This window comes from Ptychodera flava, chromosome 8, assembly GCF_041260155.1.
Source record: "Ptychodera flava strain L36383 chromosome 8, AS_Pfla_20210202, whole genome shotgun sequence".
Taxonomy (NCBI): Eukaryota; Metazoa; Hemichordata; class Enteropneusta; family Ptychoderidae; genus Ptychodera; species Ptychodera flava.
Window position 1 is genome coordinate 30,897,107 of NC_091935.1, and position 11,344 is coordinate 30,908,450.

At 38.6% G+C, this 11,344-nt stretch overlaps 1 protein-coding gene across 1 annotated transcript; it reads right to left on the reverse strand.

Annotated features, from left to right (window-relative positions):
- Positions 1–126: 126 nt before the first annotated feature.
- LOC139137950 (myosin heavy chain, clone 203-like) lies at positions 127–1,921 on the reverse strand. The gene is made up of 2 exons (XM_070706188.1): positions 1,204–1,921; positions 127–982 (listed from the first exon to the last, which is right to left on the reverse strand). Exons 1-2 carry the CDS (start codon positions 1,275–1,277, stop codon positions 289–291), a joined length of 768 nt encoding a protein of 255 aa, XP_070562289.1. The 5' UTR covers positions 1,278–1,921; the 3' UTR covers positions 127–288.
- Positions 1,922–11,344: the final 9,423 nt, after the last annotated feature.

Below are 11,344 nucleotides of genomic sequence, written 5' to 3' on the forward strand. Positions count from 1 at the left end.
GGAGTGACCTGACTTGAACTTACGCTTAAAATCCAAAAATCCAATAGACGGCGCAGTACAGGGCTATATTTATATATAATACATTTATTATTTAGAAAAAAAACATTGACGCAATATATAATCGGTTGGTTTCATTTCCTCAATGAAATGACGTAGAGAAAACAAAAACTTAACTATTTTAATAAAATAAAATATAAAGAAAACATAATAACTTCAATTAGGTAGTAATTCTCTAACAAATCTTTCCTTTACTTCTTAGTCAGTAGTATCATTTTTGTTACCGCCCTCTCATTTCCTCTCATCAAGCTGCTCCTTAATTTCAATGATCTTTAGCCTCAGTTCCATGTTCTCCTTCTCTGCGTCTGTAACTCTCTCCTGGAGAAATTGCTCATCTTTCCTGAGAGCAAACACCTCAACGTCCAATCTCTTGTACCATGCCATCTTTTCCTCGAGCAATTTCGTCGTCTGTCTCAATTTCTGAAACTCGAGTTCAGCCTTGCGTTTCTGTTTCGCAAAAGCGTTCACCTTGTCTTTCGTGGACTCCACTCCGCTCCTCGCTACACAAAGTTGTTCGAATATTTTGTCCCTGACTTCTTTTAATTTCAAGACTCTCTCATCAAGCTTCCGATATATAGTTTCTTGATCAGCGACCCTTTTTTGTAGCCTGGTATGTTGCCTCTTTCGTAAGTTCAGAGAATCTATTCTGCCCTTCAATCGATATTTGGACACTTCTAATTTCTCGTCCTTTTTGTTTCTTTCCCGGACCATTTCCGTGACTCTTCCAGAAAGTTCACGGAGTATTGACCTTATTTCCTCCGGACTTTTTGCATCACATGCTCTCCGTACCTCCGACTCTTTGTTTCTCTTCTTGAACAAACCGAAAATTGTGCGTTTCCTGAGTCTTCTGTTTTCTGACGAAAGTTTTTCGAACATGGAGGCGGTCGCTGAGAACGCCGTGTTGAAAACGTCTACGTCAAAATCACTGCCACAAAACAAGCAAAAATAAACAAAACTACAGATTAAAAGAATGTCGAGATAACTATAAACATGAACATTGTTGTTGCATTGCTCCGAGAGTAGAACCGAAAAGTAGAACCGAAAAGTAAGTGGTTGAGAACATCTTTATCAAGAAATGAGATAAAATCGTTGTCCTCTTTACAGATTTACAGTAGTTTAAAAGGCTCTACTAAGTATGTTGCCTACCTCACAATGTCGTCATCATTCCGATCGCTATCCATGGGGTGTAGTTTGTGGTTTCTGGTTTTAATGTTTCCCATCGTGTCAGATAGAGTTCCTTTGTCTGAGAAGACTGTATGTTCTTGCTAGCTTTATCTCCGTTGTAAACAAATAGCAAGGTTCGAATATCTTGACAACGTTCTTTTCCGAACATGCGTCGTCGAGGTCACGTGACGCGTACTTCCATCCAATAGCTGAGCAGAGAAAGCCTTGGTCCTTGAATAGACCTTTTCCCGGTTATCCCACAATGCATTGCAGTGACTTTATCAAACACCGTCTATAAGCTCAAAACAGCGAAAACATACTGATTTGTGTCGTACAACGGATTGTTATAGAAGAATGACACAAATTTGCAATGCCAAATAATGCCCCGTGTATAATCTAACCATCAGCGACGAAAATATAGGTCAGGGTGTAATCTACCATAGAGTTCTATGAGTAACGTACCCTGCGTGTACCCTACGGCTAAAAAGTTCTATGCGAAACGTACACTTTGTATACCCTGGCGCGCACTGCATCACGGAACCGGTAAAAGAACTATAGAACACACAGGGAGGGGCGCTATTCATATCATGGTGATCGCCCTAAGATGAAATCTTTGAAGCCGCTTGTTGACAGTTGGAAGGCAAACCGTTGATAACCTTACTAAATTGGTGAATTGCTATCTTTAAAATGCAGCTTAGGTAGTTTTATTCAATAACTAACGTTATTCTTTAGCTAATATATTTACTTATCATAGGATTCGTATAATTTCATGCTGTTGTGTGGAATTTCGCACACGCATGAGTACAGTCATTTATCGGGCATTGGTGAGGGCAGGGTAGATTGGGGAAGCAGCAGGCGGGATACACTTAGACTTCGGTAGTTTGTGCGGATTTGCGAACCCTGAGGGTAAACTAATATGACACCGAGATGACAGGGGAGTGACGAGAAGTGCAAAATTAGTCAGTGGGAAGAAAATTTGCAAAATGCACTTAGGGGCATATGCAATAGTTTTAGATTGAAGTTCCATTAGCTGTGCCTATAATTTTGCTCCGTTTGTGAAATACAAACAAGGGACTATATGCCCGAGGGTAGGAACCATTAGCCCGACGTCGGGGGGGGGGGAGTGTGATGTAAACAAATGCCTTTTTTGGTGGCATGTACATAAGTATAAAAAGTCGGTGTCTTAGAACACAACACTGTCGATATTGATGATATCACTGTCTTTTATCATCGTCTGAGGTATCAATGTCGTCCCCTTGCCTTCCCTTTCCCATCCAATAACAGTTACTCTGAAGACTATAAATCAGAAATGGCTGCATATTGTGTTTTCAAAGTACTGTATATAAAACCTTGTTAACCTTCCTATTTTGTTTTCTCTATTACAAATCACATACAACAAAGCTCATTTGTCTTTACTTGCATTTTTTACTATCAAACATGTTTCTCTGAAGAAAATGGAGGAAAATGTCTGGAGTATATTGTTTCAAAGTATTTTGTGTGAAGTCCTTTTCTACATTTTGTAATACATCCCCAACTTTATACTAGGAGACAAAAATAGGAGCATCTACATGGTCCAAATATCTCATCTGATACTGATACATAGTCACTGGCACACCATTGTCCCCCGACTTGTGAATGAATAGTTGACAAAAAATAGACTGGCTTACTATCCATCAGTCAAAGTGACTCATCAGAACCAAGTAGTACGAAGGATGTAGTTTATCTCAGTGAACTTGACAGTCAAAGTGACTCGCCAGAATAACTGATTAAAAAGAGTACTTGTCCCATTGATGTTCTTATTCATAATTTTTAATCCTGATTGTTTAAACGTTTGTAAGCACAAAGTCCTAAAATCTTTGTAAACACTCCATGTAAAACTATATTTTTATAAATTGGAGCTATTTTCCCGGTGTTCAAAGTGTTCTAAAAATGATATCGTGAACATTGCCATGACACTTATTTCTCTGGTCAACTTAAAAAAAAATATTTTTATGAACAAAAGTGCTCTTTTCTACTTATTATCACCTGTACAGACAGAATAAAAGCATTTTCGTGTTCTGTTTTATATAATTTTCGGTCAATTCTGTTGTTTTTTTGCCATAACTCCATACAAATCTTTAAAAATTTGACCTCCTTCAAAACCATTTATTGTAAAATTTGACCAAAAAACTGATCTCTAAAAGTCAACCCCTTGATTTCCACCGACACCCCCACCCCCGAAAAAAGCGAATGCTCCTTTACAAAAATTTGCACTATGGCTCCTAATTTTATTTTTGATTTGGAAATACAATGATTGGAGGTCTGCTTGAGGAACGTTGGAGCAAAAGTTTAATTCGAGGCGCGAACTACCTCGGAGTACCTCCTAACAGTAATTTCCTGGGATCGACCGCCTCCCCTTCACCATGGCTACGTACGTATACATACAGATTCCCGAGTAGAATTTGTGTGTAAATGATCACGTTAAATCACAATTTTCGTGGCATCTTGTCTGATAAATTGTTCATAAGTTACTGACGAAGAACGTTCCATCATGGTAAATAGCGTAGGTTAGAGAAATTGTCCGCATCAACAGGGATGTGTGTTGCTTCAACATAATATGTACGTATTGCTACTGCTGCCATATCGCCCTCTATGCTAAGTTTGAGAAATTAACTGAGAGGCAGTTGCCGCCAGCTCTCTGCTAAGGGACCGAGCACAATTAACGGCAGGGGACCGGAAGAGAAAATGGGGGGGGGGGAGGCACGGAAAAAAATGAGTGTTCTTTGGGTGGGCCATGAAAATTCCAGGAAAGGTAAGGGATGGACCACCCAAATTTTTTACACCATGACGGACAGAGAATATTTTTCAGCATTTTTGTTCCTTGTTGAAACTGGAGTTCCTTGTTAAACGTCTTGTAGCATGATGAAATACCAAGTCTTAAACCTCACAATGCAGTTGTTATGTGTAAAATGAGCAATATTATTATTGAAAATTGACTTCATTTGTCAACAATAATAATGGTTGGTAATGATACAGAGGCTAGGTTGAAACTGGTTATTTCATCATGCTATAGGAAGAACTAGAATACGTAGTGGACACACAGGAAAAAATACTGAAAAAAAGGAGGAAAAAATGGCATTAATGGGTCTTTTATAGTTAGCCCATGAAGGATTATTCCAATGGCAGACTGTCATTACAGTGGAGTAACATTGAAAATCTTGGGTAGTCATAGAAAGGCAGACACTGGGTTGTGGAAAGTGCATTGAAATCACAATGGTCATGTTATACATTTCTCCCCAACATCTTTGTACTTGGTATCTGCTTTTATGCTGTGTACCTCTTCCAGACCATTCATGTTTATTTTTGCTTTAGTGACAATTGTTGCTCTTTTTGTTCAAAGTGTGTTCTATTTTTATCTCCTGCCTTGGAGTATGCATCATTTGGAAAGGTATTGAGGGTCAGTAGCTGTACATAATTTGGCTATTTTTTAGTATTTTGTGTTCTGTGTGTTTCACTTGAAGTTCTTATTTTACTCAGAGTATGATGAAATGTACAATATTGAGCTTGTTAGACTAACTTGGAGATGTGCAGTGAACACTGTCATCATTAAAAATAATTCATGTCTAAATCAATGCTTCAACTATAACAACTATAACAGCACTGAATGAACTTGTAGATTGTTTATAAGGTATTTGGTAATTTCATCATTCTTTGAGATTAAAATAGCACAACAGAATACTGAAAAGTAGCTGTAGGTGTTACAGGTAATAAAGCTTGAACATATGTTATATTGTTTGTTTATTATTTATATATTTATTTGTATATTATTCATTTCAAGAATGCAAGAATGTTGTTTTCACTAAAGCATATATTAAAAGTTATAAGGATTATATATATGTGTACAACTTTGTACCTATGTAATCTTTCTTTTTTGGGGAGGGGGGCCACAAAAATTTTGTTGCCGGTGATGGGGGGGGGCACTAAAATTTTTGCTGGTATAAGGGGGGCCTGTAAAAAATATATGCACCACATATTTTCTCTTCCAGCCCCCCCCCGCCATTAATTGTGCTCGTTCCCTAAGACGGGACAGACGGCATGGCGTTATGAGTGAATCCATCAGCGGAATTACACGAAATGCCTCGATTCAACAGAAAACTCCCATTCAAAGAAGCATTGAATATCGCACAGAAATGGAAAGGGTTTCGTCGCAGCTGGAAAGCCTTCAGAGGAAAACGCTTTCCTTGAATGGGAAAGTCGATTTCAACTTTGCGAATGCATTTGATACTAAAGAATATCAAAACTCAATCGTTATGGTGTAATGGGAAATGTTTGGAAGTTGTCTTCAAGAAAGTTTGAAAAAACGTTCAGTAAATCCTTCAGGAAAATTTCAAGGCACATACTTAACTAAATTTCGTACTCTACTAGTCTCTCTCATCAAGTAAAGCCGGATCTTTAATCCGTTAATTCTAAATCCCCATATCTCGTTCTCGTGTTTTGAAGTGGCAGCTATTGCTGTTTTCCCCTCATTACGTCGAGTTCTTTGTCTGAAACAACTTATGTTGACGCCAAGGTTTCTGCGCCATTCTCCATTTTCTTTGTCGTATCCTCAAGTTTCTGAGTCATGAGAAAAGCTTAATGTTTTTCAATCTCTGTTGTGCTCACCCTTTCTTTAGCAGACTTGACACTTGGAGTCCTTTTTCGTAGCAAGCTAATCCTCTGACATCTCCTCCCTGGTCGCCTGTGACTTCCTCAGTGTTTTGCTGCGTCCTTCACACTTTGTCTTTCCAGAGCGATGACAGCATCCTGTAGCCTGTCACTTTGGTTCTTTCGACGTATATTAGGGAGCCTTCAGTAATTACAGGGGGGTGGGCCGGGGGAATTTCGCGAACACCTGTACCGTAAAATGTGACGCGACCCTCCCCCCAATCCTCCTGTCTAAAATGTGACCCTCCCCCTTGTCCGACATTCTAAAACTTGACCCTCCCCCCCCCCCATCACTGCGGTATTCTCCCCGGGAATAAATAAAACAGTATCAGCTAATTTACATAACAATTGGTTCAATTGTTATGTTAGGGACAAATTACAGAGGGGAGGGCTGGTGTTTTTGGAGGGACAGTCGCAATTTATCACGCAAGAATTTTTCAAGAGATATGGTATTTCATACAGTTTAGGGAGGGTCACTATATTTTGTGCAACTATAAGAAGGCAAGATGTAGCTGATTTAGTGCTTCATCCAAAAATATCAAATCATAATACATGGAGTCTATCAGGCAAATTATTGACAATTTGCCCCCACAAAACATGCTATATCTGTATTTTATACATGTTTGATGATGTATTTAAATGTACTTTGCTTGAATAGGGAAGTAAAATGAACATTTGTGTACAAGAAATTGATTTCTGAATTTCATCTAAAAAGTCGGTTCACTATCCATGGTGTTTATGATGAAATTATGAATAGTTTTTTCCAATACAAAAATAGGTAAATCTTTGCATTTCTGTACTCTTGATTATTGATATTAATTTTCTTGATTAGACTAGAGTGGTTACAATCTATGGTTGTGTAAGAAATTTGATTTTGGAATTTCACCAAATGTCATTCAATACACTATGCATTGGGGTCTATGATGAAACTATGAATAATTTTTTTCAGTACAAAATTAGATAAATCTGTGCATTTATGCATGCTTGATTATTTAGATTATTGTTCTTGATTAGAATACAGTGGTTACAAGTCCATGGTTGTGTAAGAAATTTGATTTTGGAATTTCACTGAAATGTCGATTCACTATGCATTGGGGTCTATGACGAAACTATGAATAATTTTTTTTCAGTACAAAATTAGATAAATCTGTGCATTTATGCATGCTTGATTATTCACATTATTGTTCTTGATTAGACTAGAGTGGTTACAAGTCTATGGTTGTGTAAGAAATTTGATTTTGGAATCTCACCAAATGTCAATTTACTATGCATGGCGGTCTATAAGTGTGTGCGTATTTTGTTGGTGATTTCCTATTCAGGAAATATCACACGGACAATCAAAGTTTTGGCCATAATATCAGCTTCTGTCAAAAGTGACCCTCCCCCCAAGATAGGTTTATAAAAAGTGACCCTCCCCCTTGAACTGTTTTCTAAAAAGTGACCCTCCCCCAATTCCCCCGGCCCACCCCCCCCCCTGTAATTACTGAAGGCTCCCTTACAAAATATAAGACGATTCCAGTTCAGGCGATGTTTTACGTCATCCCTTTTCTGCTCTGTTTAGTTTCTTGCACGGACCACTCATCGCTTTTTCCTATATAGACACTTAACAGAACGTTGCTTTGACTTCGTCTGACTTATCTGCATAGCATACTATTTGTTTTTTTTTCGGGCGCGCGCGCTCTGTATTTCTCCTGCGCAACAATTACTCACGGTCGCACTTTTCTCGAGTCGACTTTTTGACCGAATTTCTTCAAATCTGAAGACAACCTGTAATAATGCTTTGTAGAACACAAACACATCAAAGTCACTGCCAAAACAGAACCAAAACTTGAAATGACTGGAAGAACGTGAATATTATGATCGAGTTCGCTAACGAGAGAGATATTGCAGGACAACCGAAACTCGAGAGGACAACAATTCCAGCAGGCGCCCTCTAGAGGTCCACTAGAACTTTGCCTGGGATATACGGGCCCCAGTCGCTTGGCTTTCAAAATTTAAAGAAAATTCGAATAGCAGAGAATTTAACTACATCGCCATTGTGTTCCTTGATTATAAGACTTTATCCATTTCTGATGTCAAAAGATTCAGTCTGACAAGCGAGCAATCAGGAAGAAAATTTATAATCTTGGAAATTCTGGAAATGAAAATTAGAAAAATAAGAAATGAAATTACATTATAAAACAAGAATTGCAAATTGCAATTTGATTGACAGATAGAGAAAATGAATTACATCTATATACCAACAATACAATGTTATGATTTTGCAACTGATTTGTCTTTTCGGGCTCTCCCCCCCCCCCCCCCCCCACCACACACACACATTTTTCTTGCGGGGTGTCGTTTTTTTACGGGGACATCTTTTTAACTTAACAGCATAGTTGATCCGGTGTTCAATTGGCGACACTTTAGTTGAAAGCTACGTGCGGGCCTGCATAAAGGCATGTATGTGCATCATTACTAAGTGGGCAGTGAGGTAACACGCGCCTGACGGTGTTTCTCCTGGAAAGAGGCAGCTATGTCCAAGGTGCATTAAGATAAATGACTACCCATAGGTACCGCGGTGGTAGCCATGGACTTCCACTTGGAAATGAAGGAACATATCATCATCATATTGTTACTAGCTTTTAACTTTCACAGAAGATTCTGTACAAGAATCCATTTTCGATAATACGGTGTCTTCGAACAGAGGTGTTGCCTTGCTTGTTTTCGAGATAAACAGATACAATTGTTTATATCTTTACCTGATAACCGATGAGGAAAATGCCGACGTTAGAGTTATTTTTAGCGCTTTTTGATTACTGTATCTTTGTAAGTCGTTTCAGCGGAGAGTTTTTGAAATCTACATTGAAAGGAAGCGGCAAAACTTCAGTCTCTAATCTGTTCTGCACCATTTTGAAGACTGAATATAAAAGCAGTGTTAATTGCATAAAATGCCTTTCTTTAGTGTTTATCCAAGCTTAAACTTTTCCTCAAACTTTCCTCAATGGGACTTTCAACCGTTCAAGCATAAAATAGAGAATAGAAATCACGAGTCACCGTGCAAAGTTTGGCACTAGGGAAACCAATTACCCCAAATTTACCGATATTTGAAATTCAAAGCCCTGTGTTAAGTCTATGGGAGGAAAAATAATATTTTCGGATTTTCGAAAAACTAAGAGTAGGTGAAAATTTTCCATATTCCAAGAGCTTGAAAAACCCCGCCCCACCCCTGCCAAATGGTAGATCAGAAAAAAACCTTTGTGTGTATTGTGTGTTGTGTGTTTGGTGTTAAGAACCACATGTAAATTTCTCTAGAGGAGATAATAAAGTTTTCTGAATCTGAATCTGAATATTAATGACGTGTTTTTTACGGCAAATCGGAGCTCTTGCGAGCCAGAATAATCGACCAGCGATCTGGCAAATCTCCATAAAATGCGATCAGAAGTCAGAACTGACGTCCAGAATTAAGTGCCTGCCAGAAAACCAATATCATAAATTAAACGATTCGGCCACTTGCCAAGAATGATATTTCCTTACGTGAATTCATTTTGAAATGGGACTGGGAATAGTTCTATGAATGCTTTTCAATAATTGTCTGTCTCACAGACAGTACCGAACAGTCTGTCTGCCCATGGACGTCCACAGCCTACCGATAACAAAGTCTATGTTATCCGCTTTTCCACCCGCTGTGAATGTCGGCCAGGGAGGGCATTACATTTCATAGATAATTCTAGTCAGGTATTGTAAATACCAACTACAGGTATTTTGTTGAGGACCATCTCATTTGCTCTATCCTCGCTTTGAGTTCGGCAGGGTAGAGTATATTTAAGTGATGCAGTGGCAAAGACCGAAAGATGATGCGATTTAACGACATTGTTGTTCACATTGATGCTCTCCCGCAAACAGAACTCTTTCGTCATAGAATACGAAGTTAAAGGGCAAGGCGAAACCGTAACCTTCCCTTTTCAAATATGGGTATTGTGAAAGCACTGGTCCAAGGAAATGTCCAGTTCGCATGATAAGTGTCTTGGCCATGACCGGCAGTCAAGTGAACTGTGCTCTGAAGAAGGACAAACCTACTTCGATTTGGTCACTTAGCATGCTTGGACGGGTGAGACAGCGGCAAGCCTAAGCCGTGACACAATTATTGTGACCTTTTCGTTTTGTTCTACTTTTATCACCATAGACTCTAAAACGGATTAGGTTATCACAGATTCTCAGTGCAGGATCAGATGATTAGATAACAGGTCTATAGATCGTGGAACCTGGAGAGCCAGGATCAAGCCGGTACCTTTGATTGCCTTTGATAATCCATAAATCGGCAAAATGTCATACTGCGCATATTCAGTTAATTATATGCAAAGAGTCAAAGGGCAGATTTTGGTATACCGCTTGATCTGATCTTCGAATATGACCAAGTATGGGGTGTGGCGAAATCCCAGAGGGCAGCATGCTGAACCGATCAGATGTGGATGACTCAGGTTCATTGTTATAACAATGCCAAATTTTTTCAATACGGAGTTATCACTGCTCGGCCGTGGCATAGAGAAATACCACACCTCTTCGGACAACTTATTAACAGCGTTGACGCACCAATGGTTGACTGATAAAACACCATCTATGAGCGTGATCAGAACATAATTCAGATCGTGCGATTGAGACTGTAACCAGATTACTTTTTTTAAATAAGAGGTATAGTCGCGAGAGAGCTTATTTGTTTATTCCGTTTCTTACATATTAGTGATATCGTATCAGTAGTTTTGTTTATAAATAATTGTTCCCAGGTGCACGAGAAATAAATGTTCATATTTCAATATTTGACAAGTCAAGTGTCAGTCTATAATGCAATAATTCAACGAAATCGGATGTCTCACATTTCTTGCTGTTCAATCCTCATTTAAGCATATGGTTCCGCTTATTTCTCGCTATTAATGTATGTTTATCAAGTCTTTGTCATATTTTAATTACTATCAGCCTATTCAATTCGATCTAGCCTAGCGCGTAGAGGAAAAATGATATATGGCGCCAATAACACATCGTGTAAAAGTAATTATATAAAGAAAGTGAAAAAAAAAATAAAATTTGTACTTTGTTCGCCGTCCTTCAGGGCATTATTAAACATTCTCCTTCATGTGTAAATTACATACAGTGAGGGGTCGCCATGGCAACTTGTTCAGAATGGAGAAGTGTATCGCGTGTTATTTATCGACAGCTGAAAAAGAAATATCTCAAAACTCTGTGTTAGTTTCGCTAGGGAATAGGCGAATTTGAAATTTGCATTTTTCAACCACACAAGATGATTGAAATTCATTGTCCTGCAAAGACTTCAAAATGGGGCCACAGAATTTGTGAAGCTGGGCTCTTGCAAGAATAGCAATCCCAAAGATGCCTGTAATCTAAAACACCAGGTACGCCTATTTTTTTCAAACTGCTAAAATCGATCCAATCTAAAGCAAACAAA

What these genes read in the sequence shown, in the direction of transcription:
- LOC139137950 (XM_070706188.1), bottom strand. Translation starts at nt 1,277, where the DNA reads ATGGGAAACATTAAAACCAGAAACCACAAACTACACCCCATGGATAGC. An exon ending in AATGATGACGACATTGTGAG is followed by an intron (nt 983 to 1,203) that starts GTAGGCAACATA and finishes GTTTTGTGGCAG; the next exon opens with TGATTTTGACGTAGACGTTT.